The sequence below is a fragment of the Morone saxatilis genome, unplaced genomic scaffold (genome assembly GCF_004916995.1).
Source record: "Morone saxatilis isolate NCDOM2014 unplaced genomic scaffold, NCSU_SB_2.0 Contig20, whole genome shotgun sequence".
Taxonomy (NCBI): domain Eukaryota; kingdom Metazoa; phylum Chordata; class Actinopteri; family Moronidae; genus Morone; species Morone saxatilis.
In genome coordinates, this window is record NW_023339763.1 from 4,254,452 (window position 1) to 4,272,365 (window position 17,914).

Sequence of the window (17,914 nt, forward strand, 5' to 3'; positions counted from 1 at the left end):
TTGTTGTCACAAGCTCGGTAACCTTATCAGTGAATATTTTGTGGTTGGTGGTGGTGGTGGGGGGGTTTCTGGGGGGGGTGAGGTTATAATTTAGACGCTGTATCCTTAATCATAAACACAAGCTAGCAGTCCACTCGCAAGGTTACAGGGAGGCGTCCCTCTGGGCTCGTTTATCGGCTCACTAACAATGTCCTTTCTCCTCTATTTACCACACATCCACCTAATCAACGCAGGATAATTAGCTAACGCCGAGCTAAGCTACCTAGCCTAGCTTTAAACTGCGTTAGCCCTCTCGTGCTAGCTAGCGTTAGCACTTTCCTTTCATCTCCTCCTCCCCCCCCACTCTCTCCCCCACCTCTCTCTCCCTCTCTCCTGTCCAGAAATTAGGTTATAATCTGTAATTTTGTGAAAGCACGGTGACAAAAAAGGCAACACGCGGTGCGAAAAGACACCGTGTGAGTGTTGGTTGGTGTGAAAAGAGACAGAAAGCTCACCTTAATTAGCGATTAAATAGCCTTGTTGCTGCTGTCAATCCCGGAATAGGTTTATTCCCCCGGTTTAATCCATCAGAAACGCTCACAATTCCCATCCACAATGTAGCCGAAGCGTCTGCTAAAACATCGTAATCCGAAACACCACAATGCCGACCTCGATCGCACGTTTTAGAGTCTATTATTTGTGTATTTATTCCAAGTTTATTTCTCTTTTTTTTCCCCTTAACAGAGCAGGGTGTCCCTTTCCCCTTTCTTTGTTCTGTAATCCAGTAAAATTGAAACTCATTCGCCTCCTGCTAATCCCAGCCCAACTCAACAACAGCATCTATTGGCTGCAATTTACATACAGGATTAGCGGAGGAACCTCTGGAAAAACCCTCAGGGAGCACAAATTTACATGGATAGGAAATATCCCTAGCACGATTTCTTCTTATTATATTAGAGCTGTGACTGTTGAAATCACTGTGTGTCACTTTGGCTGCAACTTCACACTGTCAGCTGTGCAGAAATCCCCCCTATAGACTGCATGAAGTGGTTTGGTGTTATAGTTCAGTATCCAAATTATTTTTAGGATTTGTCCAAAGTGGATATATAAGCAGCTCCATGGATCTTCTGGTGGTAGTTATGGTTATGGTTATGCCATAGCTGTTGTGATTGCCTAAAAATAGCATGGCTGTTTAATATAGGGCAAAGTTCATATCATAGGAAAAGGAACAAATAGTTATCCTATAATAAATGTAACCCTAATCATCGAACATATACTGCTCTAAATCACTGTAATCTGGTTAGTTTAATTTATTTTCTTCCTCCTAACCCCCAGACCACAATGATATATTAAGTTAAACTATGTTTCACCCAGAGCAAAAATTATATGTGTTGCTTCATGCTGAACTTGTTGCTCGCTTCTGCAAATAAGTAATCACTTATTTATTCAAATGTCACCGGCATAACCAATCTGCCCTCGGGCAAATAACTGGGACGTGTGGATAAGACCTGACATTTTGCCAAGACCAGAAAGTAAAAGTGATATATCTGGAGGTTCGAAATTACAAAGATTGTAAATAAACAAGCAATTTCTGGATGTTTCATCTTCACCGTCGAGGAACTTGGCCCCCTTTTCCACATGAAGGAATTATTGCCTCCTCTTCTGGTTGACATCTACCAAATATTTGCCTGAGACAAGTTTATGATTTACAGCAGGGTTTATTTTATCTTGTGTGTGTGTGTGTGTGAGTGGCTGAGAAATATATAAATGGTTATGGTTGCTGGCAGAAATTCCCAAACCACCTAACCTCTTAGTGGCATGAAATCCGACACCACTTCGAATCAACTCTGTGGAAACATACCTATCTTCTGTGCTTCGCCCTCAAAAACAAACAGACAGAAGTGACATAAGAGTGTGAAATAAAACACCACCAGCCCTTGCCCACATTGTTAATATTTAATGACTCAATCTCCAAAACCATTGCAGCAATAATCCATAGGGTATGAACCCTCCAGCTGAAAAAGGCCATGTACAATATCCAATGGAAAATTTAGGGTTTTTTATCTTAGCTGACCAGCGCCTGCCCTACATGTTTTGCTCAGGAGACACAACTCCAAGCTTTCCACACCACTCACCTCTGCGTAATGTCCCCTGTAATGCAACGACGGCAAGCTATGGCCAGCTACAAACAGGATCTCATAGTTTAGTTGACAAATGGATAAAACAATATTTGGAAGACTTACAGTATAAATCCTATGTTGATGCCATTTTTTTTTGCAAATTAAATCCAGATGTTGTCGGGATGAGTGTAACACCTTACACCCATTGTTTGGGTTTTAGCTCCAGTGACAGCCCTTCAGTACTTACTACAAAAGGTCATTAAAGTAATCGGGAACACGTTGATACAGCATTAAAATAGGGCTGCTATGATGTACCGTATATAATTAATTAATACTAGCGTATGGATGGAGTCTGTACTGATACATAGTCCACAGTAAACAAAATAGCTGATCATTACCGACAGAGTAAGAAGTGTATTGGTACAGGTTCAGACAGAGTTTAAGAGAACGCAAAAGTCTGGAATAATTCACTACATAACATAACTCAGAGCCTCCCAGGTTCATTAATATTAATCTCGAGTCTTAGCGGGGAGTCCACTGTTGTGCAATTGCTAGAAAGGACTGCTTTCTTTTAGGAAATTGGCCCAACAGCCACGTTATCCGACACCTGAAGAGAGGATTAGTGGTTGAAATGATCTTTGTCAGTTCTGTAACAGATCCTCTAGTGGATGATTTGGAATAATGAGTTGTTATGTTGTTTTTATGTCAGTTGTTATGTCACTGGTACAGTTCAAATCAATAGTCTAACCACAGTTCTGAATGGGATCCCATGACAGAATACCACATATTCAAAAAAATGAAATGTAATGTTTTCTCTGATAAGTGGCCATTATATAAGCGTGATATTACACTCACAGGATGCCAGAGAGAATAACAGCCTGCTTTGGGTTGTGCCTCCACGCCTTTCCATCTTTTTTTATTATATCAAGACGCCTCGTTGTGCTTGATTGCTTACTTAAAGATGCAAAGCTAAATCTGAAGTTGTTTTCAGGGAGTATCAGGGACTCCAAGAGTACTGTTACTTGATGATGGTCAGACAGTGAGGGGTTTGGCACACTTTTTGTAACTGATTTCATAAATGATAAAGACCAAAAACAAACACATTCCGACTGCTTTAAGATCTGCTTTTTTTCAGTATCAAAAGGGGCTGTACATGAGAATTGACAGTATTTTTGCTGTATCTTGATGAAAGAAACAGTGTTTGGAACAGACTCAGCACATGGCTGGATAGCGGAGAAGTGGATTATGTTGTGGGAGGTGGTTTTACACATTTTTGTGGACGGTTTAAAACATTTTCCAAACATAAAACTGACCACTGGAATCCATTATAACAAATGGATTCAGGCTAATCACAACCAAGGACGTTGAAACAAAAACTTTATCCAGCTACTTAGCAAGCCCTCTGAGTGTGTATTTTATATTGAAAAGACAGATTTTGGGATGTATTATTACTTTAAAGGCCCCTTTTTAATATTTCCAATAACTTTTATTATACACTAAAGCACCGGACAGAGTTTGCTAGTAATTCTCTCATCAGGTATTTAATAAAGTGACAAATGAGCCAAACTCCCTAAAAAATAAGCCACTATCATCCTTGAAGAGTTGCTCTGAGTATCACTGGCCAGGACAGCTCACCCGTAGAGCATCATTACAAAGCTGAGGAGCAAAGTAAAAGTAATAAATAAAAATAAACAAAGCGACTGAGACCCGGTTCTTCATTTCTTCACATCGTTGTCCATCAGCCGTTTTTTGCCTTCCGGGTCAAAATTCAGAATTGTCACAGAGTTCCCGGCAACTTGTAGCTTCAAATTTTCTAACTACTGTAAAGCAATCGAAAAGTTGCCATTCTGTATGTTCTCGGGAGTTGTACCGATAATATCTCTTCATGTCCATGTCCCATTTCCTGTTTATATTTTATAGTACTTTAAGCGGTCTTCATGATTGGCTAATAGGTGCTTTCTGCAACAAACACATAAATTCCCTCGAGAGAGGGAGAGAGAGAGAGACACAGAGAGATAGAGAGAGAGATTCGCTGTTTTGGTTTTAACTGTAAACTGAAAGGTTCTTCAGACGTCCATCGCAGGATCGGGAGAAACGTCGGACGAGTTTTTCTGATGCTTTTGAAGATGTACGTCTGCAAGTCCCAGTTCAGTCTTATCTCTTCAGCTCATATCAGTGTTGGTCCTGAAAAAGCCAAAAACAAGATGTCTTAGCACTGAGAGGCGTCAGTGGTATCGCCACATCTCTGACGGTTTAAAATTAAATGAAAGAATACCAACATCTCGAGGACTGTCTGACTCCTGATGATGAATTCCATTGGCTGAATTCGCACCATGTGCCTGAAAAACATCGTGACACATTATAAGTGAAATTAAAGGACTATTTTGACATTTTAGCAAATATATTTATTCGCTTTCCTCCTGAGAGTTACTCTTGATACTAGGATGGTGGATATTGTGGAATTTTTTCATCTAACTCTTTAAAAAAATGACTCTTATAAAATGGTCTCTGATCAACAGGACACATCAAAAATGTATTTATCTCTGCATAAAATACACATTTCAAGCCTTTTAACTGACATTAAAACCTGATATGGACACTTCTTCACAAGCTGCCTGACACAAAAACACGAAAAAGATTTTTAAAGTTTTACCGGGCTTTTATCTGGATGCCTGCGCATGGCCTGGACCAGCTGGTCGACTTGCTGGTTGTGTTCCAAGGCGTTCCTCAGGGCGTCCTCGGTGCTGAACAGCCGCTGGCGGAGGCGGCTCACCTCTGAGTCCAGGGCCGAGGGGTCCAGCATGGAGTACCGCCGGTGGTCAGGTGAAGACCGTTCCCGACCCTAAAATACACACAAGGTGGGAAGATAATAGTCAGTGCCTGCTGTTAAATCATTCATATCATGCTACAGTATATTTGATTTACATACATTATTCAAATGTAAAGAATACATTTTCATATGTAAATATACTAAATTTCCGCTCAGGGATAATCTCAGTTGGCACCGATTTTACAATAAATATATAAACCAACAGCTGCCTTCACAGAGGTCTGTATGAAATCAGCCTAACTAGCTCTTGTTTATTACTTTGGTACAGTTTATGGTGTATCTCTACGTGGACAAGACCCCAATACCAGCTATAAAAAACCTGAAAAGGGTATTAAACTTATGCATTATTGAGTGGCTAAATTATTGTCCAGAAAAAAATAATAAAAACTACATTTATTGGTGGATACATATAAACATTTTAAAGGGAAATTTTGACATTATGACATTTCTGTGGCAGTAAAAATCTTGAAACCAATTTTACACATCAATATCAGTGTATCCATCATGGTTTCAGCCTGTGACAACAGTTGTATAATGTCTTCTGTGGCTCTGGAGGACCTTCGTCAGTCTGAGAAAATAACCCTGGTGATGTCATAAGCCTGGTGACGTCATCAGGGTTATGTCAGCTGAGATTTGACAACAAATCTTTAACAAGCAGGCTGCGTTGCACATTATAGGTGTTAAGTTTGAAAGACATGGGTGAATATCCTGGCCTCTGATTTTGACCACATCCCTTTATAGAAGTGGAAAGCATGGAATAGCTGGTACCTGACAGGCAACAAGGGCATAGGAGTGACTCTTTTTCTATTTCTATTTTCTATTCACAACTATTGATATATATTAGTTCACAATGGTAAATCCTGTTCCCAGAGGTCAAAGGAAAACACATTTTTGGACATTATTATTACATTATTACACTTATTGTGACACTCTCTGTCCGTTCAATATGAAACTGGAGCCAGGTAGTGATTAGCTTAGCTTAGCATAGGTGCATTTCTCAAAGTGTCAAAGTGTTCCTTTTATTCACCCAGTGAACAATGGTGTCAAAAAGCCACAAGAATCAGTTAATTTCCTACTGAACAGAGGGGTCAGAAAGAGTTGTGTCCAGTAATATTTTCTTTTTCTTTTCCCCCCCAACCAATGGAGCGATGCCTGCAAGCTATTTCAGGCAGTCAACTCGAGCTCATATACACACATGCCACATGCCATGACATGCCTCACTCTCTATTATCATCTACCAAACACACCCTCCCAAATTTGGCGGTCTTTTTAAGCTTCAAACGTTTTCCATCTCTCCCTCTGCGCTGTCAATGCCTCCGCCGCCGTGCCTCAGTATTGCTGCCGGCTCTTTCAGTCCTGACACCACCCCAGCACTCCCCTTGCAGGCTCCGGCAGGGGTATATCAGGGGATATTTGCTCACCACTTCCCAATATCTCTATGTAAACATATTTGCAGGGAGTCATGGCGCCTAGACGCCCGTCTGTCCTTCTGCTGTAATAAGCATTTGTCTGTCTGTCAGTTATCTGTTTGAAATATGATTTGTTGACTACAATCTCCCATTGGTAAGCCGATTTGTTGGGGAGATGTGAATGTTGCATTATGCTTGCTCGGGAATTAGTGACAACAGCGTTTTTAGAATGGGACAAGAACAAGAGTAAATGTCTCAAAAACTGATAGTGATTAATGAATGTCAGGGTTGAGTGATCACAGAAGCAGCGTTAACTTAGCATCACAAAGTCCTTCCTTCTCACCAGTAAAAGTAATTTTTCGCGCAAGGTCTTGATGTCATCCTGTAGTTTCTGCTCCTTGACCTTCCACTCAGCCTTGTGCACTTCTCGGTTCAGGTCTTTCTCCATGTCCCTCGAATGGCGATGCGATTCCAGGAGTAACACCCTCAGTTCATTCAGACTCCTGGAATAGAAAAAAGGACAATATATAGGAATAAGAAACACAGATACCTTGAGTGACTGGTAAAAACTGAAAAATTAGAACCAGTTTTGTTGGTGTTTTTCTGGCCTGCAGTGCTGTGATGACTTGCTGTGAACTTTACGGCTCCGAAGTGCAATAATGAGAGAGAAGCAGTGCAATTTTACCGTCAAGGATGCTAGGAGTTGTACATCTGCTTAGACCTTGCACAAAGGTCGTTATCATTCAAATGCTTACCAGCCCATTATGTGAATAATATTTTAGCCAGTTTGGCCAGTGGGATTGTGGAGGCAGACTCATCTCTGTACATATCAAACTGGCTGGTGGATAGATGCCCCCTTCCAATAAATAGTCAAACTGTCTGATGAACTAGTACTTGGCTGTCTTCCTGCATGCTAATGTCAGTGAACCAAATATATATACACACACACAGACACACACACACACACACACACACACACACACACACACACACACAGGACACTACATGTTACCCACAGGGGCTGGTTAGTTTAACATCTGCCCTATTTAAAGTGCTATATATTCATTTGTGCACCTCATAACAGAAAAAAACATTTCCTATTACCAATCAGTCCCTCTGGGCAGATTTTTCTCTTTTTACATATTTTTAAGGTAATATTTTTCAATGCATAAATGTGTAAAGGGATTTAGGATGTGTAAATGGCCAACTGTTTTTACTATGTCAAGTTTATAAAGTGATAAAATGTCAATGTTGTGTTCACAGCTTGGTCTGCTGGTCTGAAGTGGAAAAACAAATTGATTAATGCAGATTTAAGGAAAAGTGAAAAGCTTGTTTTTTCTTACTGAGGTAATGTCCTTCACCTTACTGACAATGTATTCTTCCTCTTCCTTCACTGTTTGCTACAGCGCCTTAGGCATGCTGTTCAACTTAGTCACCAGACTGTGTGCTCATGCAGTGACAGGGCTGTGCTCAGTGACTTGGATTTTGGGGCTGTATTATTGTTTGTTTCTAAAAAAAATCATTATTTCTTCTGCCATGTGACTTGCTAGTAATTGGCTTGTCGACTTCCAAAGATAAAAATGTGTAACAATGTTCAACGTTGACTTTCTTGAGGAAATGTACTAGTTTGTTTTCCTAAAAGAAAGAGCACATTAAGGAAACTAATGATACTACCATCTAATAACGCTAACTCAAGGGGACACCCACTGATGTTTTTGGATGGTATATACTTTTATTGCATACAACATAATTGCTGCCTGTGATGATGCACAGAAAAATATTCTGCTATCACCAGAGACACTTATTTTTAATGCCTGGTAGCAGTTACTAACATCATAATCATCAATAATGTAAGAACTGCATAATGTAAGATAGCCAATAATGTAATACAATTAGATCAATCTGAAGAGTTCCGACAGCACTACAGAAAAAGGCATTGTCTGAATGTGAATATGTGTGGAATTAGTGAAAGACTTGGTTTAATAAATCCCTGCACGTCTGCAGTGATACAGTGACAGACAACTTTCTCTTTACACTTGGGTGGTTAAATAATGACCTCAATTATCAGAGTTTTACTGAATAAAGCCACTTTTGCAGCTTGAGTTATAGCAATAAAAATGGACCTGGGAGGTTGGTGGAAAGTGTGCCAGAAACAACCAAGCTCAATCTGAGAGAAGTGGATGTCTGGCAGGTCTTTGCTGTTTCCCTCTGCTGGCTGCTCCCTAAACTAAAAGACCCAGAGACATGGGCCTCTAATTTCATGTTGGTACTGCGTTATGAGCTGGCAAAAAGACCACTGGCAGTATGCGCAAAACACTCATCAGGAAATCATTTTTAAAGCTGCAGTAATCAATCTTTTTATATTAAAAATGGATCAAATAAGTATGTGTAACGTGAACTCTGCAGTTCCCTTCAGCTCTACTGAGCATTTTAGTGTCTTTCAATTCAAAGAACAAAAACAATCCATTAATACTGCTTCAAATATGATGAAATGTGTCCACTTTTCTGCACTTCTTAGTATATAATTTCAAGCAACCAAAACAGCCTAAATGTAAAATAGTTATTTATTATGCCTAATGTATGTTATGAAGGCAGCAGGAGATGTGTTGTATTCAGCAGGGCCGCACACAAAGTATAGTGCTTTAATGCAAAGCACTTTACAGTTCGCCTCTCAATCAGACACACACTCACGCACTGATGGCAGCGAGTTACCATGCGAGGTGCTGGCATGACCATTGGAAGCAATTTGGGGTTCATTGTCTTGCCCAAAGACGCGTTGACATGTGGACAGGAAGAGCTGGGGGACTGAACCACCAACCCTGTAATTTTGAACAACTAGCTATTCCCCCACATTAAATTATGCGAATGCCATCAAGAAGTACTGAAACATAAAATGTTTTCAAACATTTTAAAATTCAATAACGTATTTATGTAATTTCTAACATCTTTTATCAAAATACTCCTAAATTAAGTTATCAGTACTGTATTTCTTGACTTTTATCCAACACTACCTTTAATTTATCGTATCACTAGGGCCTACACATATATATACACCACAGTGTATTTCTGATGTTTTTCTCATATGATTGGGGGCTGTTGAGGTCCATGGTTGGCCAATGGGGCCCCTACAGGTGCTATTAATAACTAATCACACACGAGCAGCATAAGAGGAATATTCATAAGGCTCTGGCTGTTACAGCCAGTCTACTGCTGTGAAACTAGAGAAACTCTGCTGTCTTCTCCAGTGCAGCAACTGATATCATCTCATCTTGCTGAATATGTTTATAAAGTTACTCTTTTACATCATGTTTAGTTATGTGTCTTTACTGAAAGGTCTGTGCATGTAGAGAACATATTTCCCCTGTGGGACAACTAAGTTTTAAAGGAAGGTGAAGTGAGTCAGGACTGGATACTCCCTGCATCCTCATTACTACCTGTGCTGGAGAGGAAAATTGTATTTAAACCTGCTCGCAAACATGCACGTAAGTTTGAATGCAGCAAAAGCTGGTACTTGTACAATTAAGAGAACAGCTCAACAGAACAAAGGCTCTTGTTGTAGAAGCTGTTGATAGTAATGTGACTCCTGTCGTAGCTAATAACCAATATAAAATGAAATAGTATGATTCAAATAATACCGTTAAAGTTGACACAAAGGTGCAATAAAATCGATACACTGCCTGTGGGTTCCAAGTATCCATTAACAAATTGATAATATAATGCATTTTGGGTGCATCATGTCTGCATGAGCGGAGATATAATTTTTCACTCCAGTTTCCCAGTAAGTGGCGAGGGCAGATTGTAAAATCAATACAGCCTCGACGTCTCCATACCTCTCCTTTTTCAGCAGCTCCTGGCTGATGTTGACCAGCTGCCCAGATGCATCGTGGGACTTCTTGGTCATAGACTCCAGCTCCGCTTCCAGACGCAGCTTCTCCTTGGCCAGGGCTTCGGCTTTCTTTTCCCCTGAGCGAACTTTGCCCTCCAGTGCTGGTGTAAGAGAAAAAAGAAGCATGTTTTTGCTGTGTATTTAGCATTTATGATGTTATTTAGGTATTTATGTGTCTGTTAACAACTATAACTTATATCTTATGAAGCATTAACAACCAATAACATATATATATATAAATATTAAGTTTTTTTTTTCTTTTTGTTACATTTATTTATTATGTGTATTAATAAAGTGTGTATGAAATATTTATTGATTCATAAATACAAAAATAACTTTCCATGAAAACTGAGCAACTTTCATCAATGCTGATGAAGGCCACAAGATGTGGCTGAGGGCCCTGGAAGAAATCTAGTAAGTGGACCTTGAGTTAATAATTTGTATTATTTCAAAGGTCAAGACTAAACATGTCTTTGAACACATTTATAAAGAGTTGTCAAACCTGTGAATGACACATGTGAATTAGAGTAATGTAATGTAATGTTTTATAACACACTAAAAACATACATCGCTAAATATGATTATACCTAGTAACTCTTTAACGGATAGGGTCTCAACTCTTCATTCTTAAGAGAACTCCTGTTCATACTGGCCAATGCTCTTCCAATGTGACTAATGAGGGGCAACATTCACAGTCCTCATTCTGTGCAAAAAAAGTTTAATCTGAAGCTAATTCAGGGCTTCAGCAGTCTAAACCAACGGGGGATCTTCCACAGTTACAGCCTTTTTAATATGAAATTTGCTCTTTGTGTTACTGTTCCTCCACTGCAGCTCTGCAAACGATCATTATTCCTTCATTCTTTGTAATTATTACATCATTCTTTCTAATAATTTATAACTTCTGTAATACCACAGTCTACTATTACTCATTTCGTTTCTGTCAGTCACATACTGTGGCATACATTTACTCTGTATATATTAGCATATATTGTATATATTTATTACTGTAAGGTACATTGGGTCTTATTATATTTCTATTTCCTTTTTTATTTTTACTTATATGTATTTACATATATACACATTTTTATTCTATATATATTGTGTTAGATATTGTAATATAATTATTATTTCTATTCTTTAACATTGTGTGAGCACCTTGAACAACTGTAACAAACACATTTTCTCTTGAGGATCAATAAAGTATTTTTGATTCTGATTCTATAAAGGAAAACATAAAGGGGGGACTTTTACTTAAAAGTGTATAAAGTTTTCTTATTCAGACTGCTGAAGTCTCATATAAGCTTTTTTTGTGCCCCATCATTTACAAGCATGTTAGGCGTGAGATCAACTGTTTGTAAAAATCAATTATCAGAAAATTCTAATGTAATTTTATTTAAAGCAACAGTCACAAAGTAGAGAAGAGTAACTATACTTTGTGTCTCCTATTATTCTTATCTCTTCTTGAATTATTCACAATCCATTCTTCAAAGTGTGTCATTTTGATTATGTGAACTACATGAAGTGTGTTTTGGGTCCTTTTGATGTGACGAAACTTTAGGTTTTCAAAAGACAGCCAGTCGACAGATTCTGCAGCGATGATCAAAGAACGTAACGGTGAAGATGAACACGATCCACCGCATGGCAAACTCAGAATGACTGGTGGAAAATTAAGTGAAGCCTGTACTCATAACACATACGGGGACACTGCGCCGATGCAACGCTGATAGAGTGACACTAATGAAGGTCATTATCTAAATGTGACACAGATAACGAGTTTATATATTGAGAAATATGTCATATCTTTTCCAAACCAAACCCCTAATTGGCTGGATGGGTGGGAAATGCTTTAGCCAATGGCAAACTTACCCTTGTTTTAACACTGTGAGGGTAACGTGACCTGCTAAAATGCTACAATCCCCCTACAGGCTACGCAGAATGTACTCGTTTTTATTAGCGTTATTGGAGTGTGACAAAGACACGATCTCTCTGCAGAGATGCAGAATATTTAGAGATGACAAACACAAGAGCTTGGGAAAAAAGGTCGCTGACTGCTCCTGGACATGTTCTAGAAACTGGCATTTACCTCCCATCTGGGATTTTAGGGCTTCAACCTGGGACGTGAGAGTCGAGACCTCTTTTTCCCTTTTCAACATCTTCTCCATTGTTTCTGAAGAAAAACAAAAAACAGTAAGTGTCTTGCTTGGAGCATGCCATGTTCAAGAAACCACAATAAGTGCACTGATGCAAGCTCCTGGTCAAATGTAACAATATCTGTAAGGTGCATGCTGTAGGTGTCTGTCTTTTGTCCAAATGCTGCTAGTAAGGAAATCTTTATTTAGAGATGAGAAAAATAAGTGACCAGTAACTTTTTCGATCTGCTTCTAGTCTTTATTCTAAGCTAAGCTAACCAGCTGCTGTGTGTAGCCTTATACTTAACAGACAGATATGAGAGTTATGGCAACTAAATTTAAAATAAACAGACATATATGAGAGTTATATTAATCTTTTCATCTAACCAAGCCAAAAAGTGCCTATTGTAAGCATATTTAATAAGGTCAAACTACTCCTTTAAATGGCTTTCAGCAAAGAATTTGAAGAAGACAGAATAGTGCATTTCTCTCCGGTCCTTACATAGAAAAATGGACATTATTATCAGCAGCTTATAAACTCATATAAAATTAATTAAATTAAAAAGTAATAACTTGGAGAAGAATAAATAATCACATTAGGAAAACGAAAAAATGGATGCTGATACCTTCAATTTTCTGTTTTAGCTTCATCTTCTCATCTGAAATTTCATTATCCTCTATCACCTGCAAAGGGATAAAGTAAGAGTTGAACTTAATTTAAAGCAATGACAACATTTCAAATAAGGTAGTGGATTTCTGATTTGTTACTAATCACTTCTCCTCGGCCACTCACATTTGCATCATGGGATGTGTAGCGGTCCGCCTGGATGGCCTGGAGCTGGTTCGCTGTCACCCTCAGTTTCTCCTCCAGTTTCTGGATCTCCTCTTGGCTCTCTGCCTGGGCCTTCTGCAGAGCCTCGTAGTCGGTCATCTTCTTCTCCGACAGCTCCAGTCTCTCTCGCAGCTCCCCTGTGCTTTTGTCCTTCTCCATCTGAAGCTTCTCCATCTCCGCCAGCCTCTGCTCTGCCTTCTGTAGCTTATCGGTAGCCTCTTCCAGGGCCTGTTTGCTGCTTTTGGCCGCTACCTCGGTCCTCCACGTCTGGTTGCCCTCAGCCAGCTGCTCTTTGGCCTCCTGAAGACGAGTGCAGAGGTCTTCGCGTTCCTTGGTCAGCATGGCGGCTTCGATCTTATGTTTGGCTTTGAGATTCTCCATCTCCAGCTGGTGCTCCATCTTCAGCGCCTCCAGAGTGGTTCTCAGCTCCTGGGCGTCCAGCTCCTGGCCTGCTGGAGTAGTATGATCACTACACAATGTGGCCTTCAGTTCCTCCAAGGAACGCTGGTGGTCACTCACTAAAGTGTCAAATTTAGCCTGCAGACGGAAGTGAGAAGAATTATATGATTGAACTGGTTGTATGTTTGGGAAAACAGTCATTCGAACTGATTGAAATGTTATCAGTTATTAAAATATGTCTTATTCTTGTTATCGCTGCTTTGTTTTTCTTGGTTTCTATGCTTTTACTTTTCCATTCAATCCATTCAATCACTCAAACCTCTAATTTCCGCAGAGTATTTCAGCATAGAAACTGTCTAATTTGAAAAGAACCCAACCTATTACCTATAAAATCTGTTACCAGTTGAGCATACAAACTTTCATAACTTAATGATTCACAGAGCTCTACTCAAGTGACCCTCCTGCAAGTTTTTTGAACAGCATTGGGTTGAAAAGAATATATCTGAATACCTTCCAGGTGTCCATCATTTCCATGTTTTCCTTGGTGGCCTGTTGGACTTTCTGCTTCATCTCACCGATCTCCTGGTTCTTATTATCTACCACCGCCTTCAGCGCATCTACCTCCTGCTGGCTCGCTGCTATTGCCGTCTCGTACTTCTCTTTAAGCTCGCTGTTTTCCTTGTAGTGCTCGCGGCCCGCCGACACAAGCTGTTCGCGCAGGAGGAGGGTCTCCTGCTGGGTGTCGGACCCCGGGGCAGCCTCACTGTTGTTGGCTTGCTGCGAGCTCGTGTCTGATCCTCTGAGTTGAGCCTGGAGGTTCTCGATCTCAGCTCTCCGGCTGCTGAGCTCATCCTCCAGCTGCATGATACGACTCTGCTCTTCAACTGTGGTTTGCTGAAGAGAAAAACAACAGCATCAATCACTGCTGCTGGCAGTCTTTCTGATGAGTACCACAGCAGAAAGATGCCAGCCTTTCAAAAGAATGACCTTATTACCGTAACAGGTGGGAAACCCTGCAACAGAATGATGTCATTCCACAGAAAAGGTGACACTGACTTTAAGAGCAGTAATCAGGCCTCAGGAAAAAAGGAAATCAAAGGGAAACCCCATGACAGTCCTTGCAAGGATTGGAGACGGTCAAGTGCATTCCAGTGAATAAACAGTACAAATAAATTACATTACACGTGTGCACACTGGACAGTGACAAATTGTGTAACGAACTGACTCCCTGCTGTACTCTTTGGATACAAAATGATACAAAGACTGACTAACATTTAAGCAGATCTTATTTAATCAATTTGTGTTTCAATTATTCATGTGAAAATAGTCTAACTTACCTCCTCACAAAACCACAAATTGTCTATTTTTACCTCTCTGTTTAAGTTAATTACTATTATTAATAAACACTTATCTAAAAGGCGCTAAAATGCTCAGTTGAGAACAGAGTCAGGGGATAATTCTCTGTGGGTTTGTCGCTATGAGCAACAACTACACATAGTTACACATAGTCACTTCACCTACTAATATAAAAATATCAATTAATGTAGCTTTAAGTCTTCTAAATTACAAATTTGCAATCCTGTGGCCTTCCACCATCCCCTTTCTAGTAGGCCAAAACTTAAAATTGCTTATTATTTTTGAGTAGTACCATTAAAGTACTGGCACCACAAGGGGATTGCATTTCACAGAACATCAAAAAGTCTAAACAAACCAATATACTCATTTTATGGTCTTGTTAAATTTGACAGTCCACACTTAAAAGTTAAAGTCAGTGTATCATTTCCATCCAAAGTAATAAAACCAAAAGGAGCCCAAGGATCAATGTGTCACTGTCCAAATATCTTAGCAGCTCACTGTATGTGCAAAGAAGTGGAAGATGAGAGGAGAGCACAGCCATTCTCTGATCATCTAGAAGCAGCCAAGCAAATATAATAAAGCCAACAGCAAACCTCCACACAGTGACACTGCACACACACTATTGCAAACATCCTCCAAACACTTGTATCCAATTAAAACAAACAAAAAAAAGAGATTAAGAAAGAGGACCCGCTGCACAGTGCACAGATGTTAATTTCAACCATCTGGGAAAACAATCTACCAGACCTCAGAGTTACTAGTTGATTCATATCAAAGATGTTGCCTGAATAGCATTCCGATTACAGCACACACACAGGAGTAAAGGAGTAAAAAAAGAGTCTATGCAAGGTTAATGTCCTTGACAGCATCTGAAGTCGATTTGAAGTCAAGAATTGAGATAGCTCAGCAGCGGATCAAAGCCAAAACAAGATCAAATCTTTTTTTTTCACCTTGGTTCTCTTACCCAACCTCAAGGATACTGCATCATGAGTGCATCTTCCCTGTTGGCAGAAGCAGACCTTACTGCATACAGGAATCCAGCGTTTCAAAGTGTTTTGTTATCTTTTGATGCCTGAAAATTGAAAGCACAAGCTTGTGCGGTTTGATTTGTGATACTATAGTCTATTATTGAAGAGGCTTTCGCTCTTAGGTGTAATACTGCATGTGAAAGTGGTGTAAAGGACGTCCTTTGCCACACTCAACTACTGATGGTAAATGGGCATTACCATCATGATTTGTCTTGAAACATTAATCTAGGAATCCGTGGTGAATCCCATTAACAATTTAGAAATTTCTCATGTGTTACTAATTACATTACTGCTAAAAAAAAAAAAACACTAGCATTGAGCCCAGAGAGATTCATCCACCATGTTCTCCTAAGATGGAAGCATGTCATTTTAAATGTCATGTCCTGGCATCTCAAAGTGCAGCTGGCAACTGATCCGAAAGCCAACCTTAAATAAAAAAGATCAATCACAGTTTAAAAAGAAAATGAACATGAGCTACTGCAACAGAAGACATGTGAGAAGCTGAAGCAGCCGACATTTGTTTTTCCTATCAGAGGTGAATGTCTCAAGGGAAGCTCTGGGTCAACAGTGACGAGCAGTTTTAGTGTGATTCATGATATGACAGTAAAGGAATGAAGGAGAGGATGGAGCGGATGGAGCAGATGAAGTCTGCATAATATGTGATTTTTCATAGAAGGTAAAATATAACCATCTATGGCCTGTTGGATAGCATGAGCCACTACTGACATTACTTCTGACTTTGTTCAATTAAACAGTGCCTGAAGTACCTAAATACATATACATATATTTTAAAAGTTAAAGCTAGCAATATACTATGTTTTTCTTATTCCAAATCCCATGAAAAGGCCAAAACCAACAATGAACTGATCATACTAACAATTATTTTTTGATATTTCCTCTGTGCCTTAGAGCTCCATTGTCCAAAACGATTGAAAACACATCAATGAGCCAAACGATTACACTGGTTGACATGTTCCTTCATTTCTCTGAAATATATTTTGACTCAATTCCCAGACCGATGCAAATTAGTCTGGAACATCTGAGTTCTTTTCAGATTTCCAAGGGGCTTTATCAATGGGTGCAGACCAAAATGAGCTGACAGATCTGTCTGATTCCCAGGCTAACAGACAATGCCTCTCTGCTGTAAAGACTCACACTGAATGTGTACTAATCCGTGGCTGAAAATAGCCCACAATAAATGCACAATTTAGTCCTGTTTGAGTAATGTCTGTTAAAAAGTACAGTGCAGTATCTTCATTAGGAGCCAGTGGGGTGGGGGCTGAGTGCCATAGACAGGGGCAGAGGTAAAGTGTATTGGGAGATGAACCAATGCATTGATGGTTTTGGTCTTTTTTATGAGATTTGACAGAATAAGAAGACAGAACAGCCTAATTGTTTAAACTGTAGGATTTTAATATTGATAATTGTTTAATCTTTCCAGAAAGCATACAGTATTTATATAATTTCAAGCATTAATATTATCTTAACCGAAATAAAGGTGCATTAATATACAGATATAGTATCTGTTGCATCAGGACACTGATACAGATTTCTTGCACCAACAAGTAAATCTTCCAATATGGATACTGAAAAATGGTTCCTTGCCTGTAAAAAATGATGAAATGTTGATGAAATATGTCTGTCAAAGCTATTATTTGGTTATTGGCAAGAAAAGGAGGGGAGGCAATGCAGGCTAAATGATTTGTTTGCTTGCATCTGTAATTCTGCATGTTTTGTTTTGCACATATCACACCCATAGCTGTTTGTGCAAACTGAGACTGCAAGTCAGATTGATCAATAGAATGATTTTAAATTATTATTACACATACATCTCTAGTTTGATCACATGTCAATTTGGACACCGAAGACAGGTGGAGTATGACTTTAACCTGAGCAGCTTGTGAGTTGTGCTACTATCAACAAAGAAGCAAACAGAACCACACAGG

The 17,914-nt window shown here is 39.4% G+C and overlaps 2 protein-coding genes across 6 annotated transcripts in view; both read right to left on the bottom strand.

Annotated features, from left to right (window-relative positions):
* The window catches only part of gtf2ird1 (GTF2I repeat domain containing 1), a gene marked incomplete in the record, with an annotated part of 29,689 nt that extends 28,766 nt beyond the window's left edge, over positions 1-923 (bottom strand). Inside the window, 1 exon segment of the mRNA XM_035666706.1 lies at positions 495-923.
* Positions 924-1,915: 992 nt separating this feature from the next.
* Positions 1,916-17,914, bottom strand: part of clip2 (CAP-GLY domain containing linker protein 2) — a 42,175-nt gene continuing 26,176 nt past the window's right edge. For 2 of the 5 annotated variants that reach the window (XM_035666528.1, XM_035666527.1), the window contains exons 9-18: positions 15,891-15,941; positions 14,095-14,478; positions 13,147-13,722; positions 12,980-13,037; positions 12,308-12,391; positions 10,169-10,325; positions 6,682-6,841; positions 4,753-4,941; positions 4,375-4,438; positions 1,916-4,283 (exon numbers count right to left, since the gene is read on the bottom strand). In XM_035666528.1, the coding sequence (XP_035522421.1) occupies positions 4,267-4,283; positions 4,375-4,438; positions 4,753-4,941; positions 6,682-6,841; positions 10,169-10,325; positions 12,308-12,391; positions 12,980-13,037; positions 13,147-13,722; positions 14,095-14,478; positions 15,891-15,941 (1,740 nt within the window). In that variant the 3' untranslated portion in view covers positions 1,916-4,266. The remainder of the gene's footprint in view (positions 4,284-4,374; positions 4,439-4,752; positions 4,942-6,681; positions 6,842-10,168; positions 10,326-12,307; positions 12,392-12,979; positions 13,038-13,146; positions 13,723-14,094; positions 14,479-15,890; positions 15,942-17,914) is intronic. The other 3 variants (XM_035666526.1, XM_035666529.1, XM_035666525.1) reach the window with 2 other exon arrangements.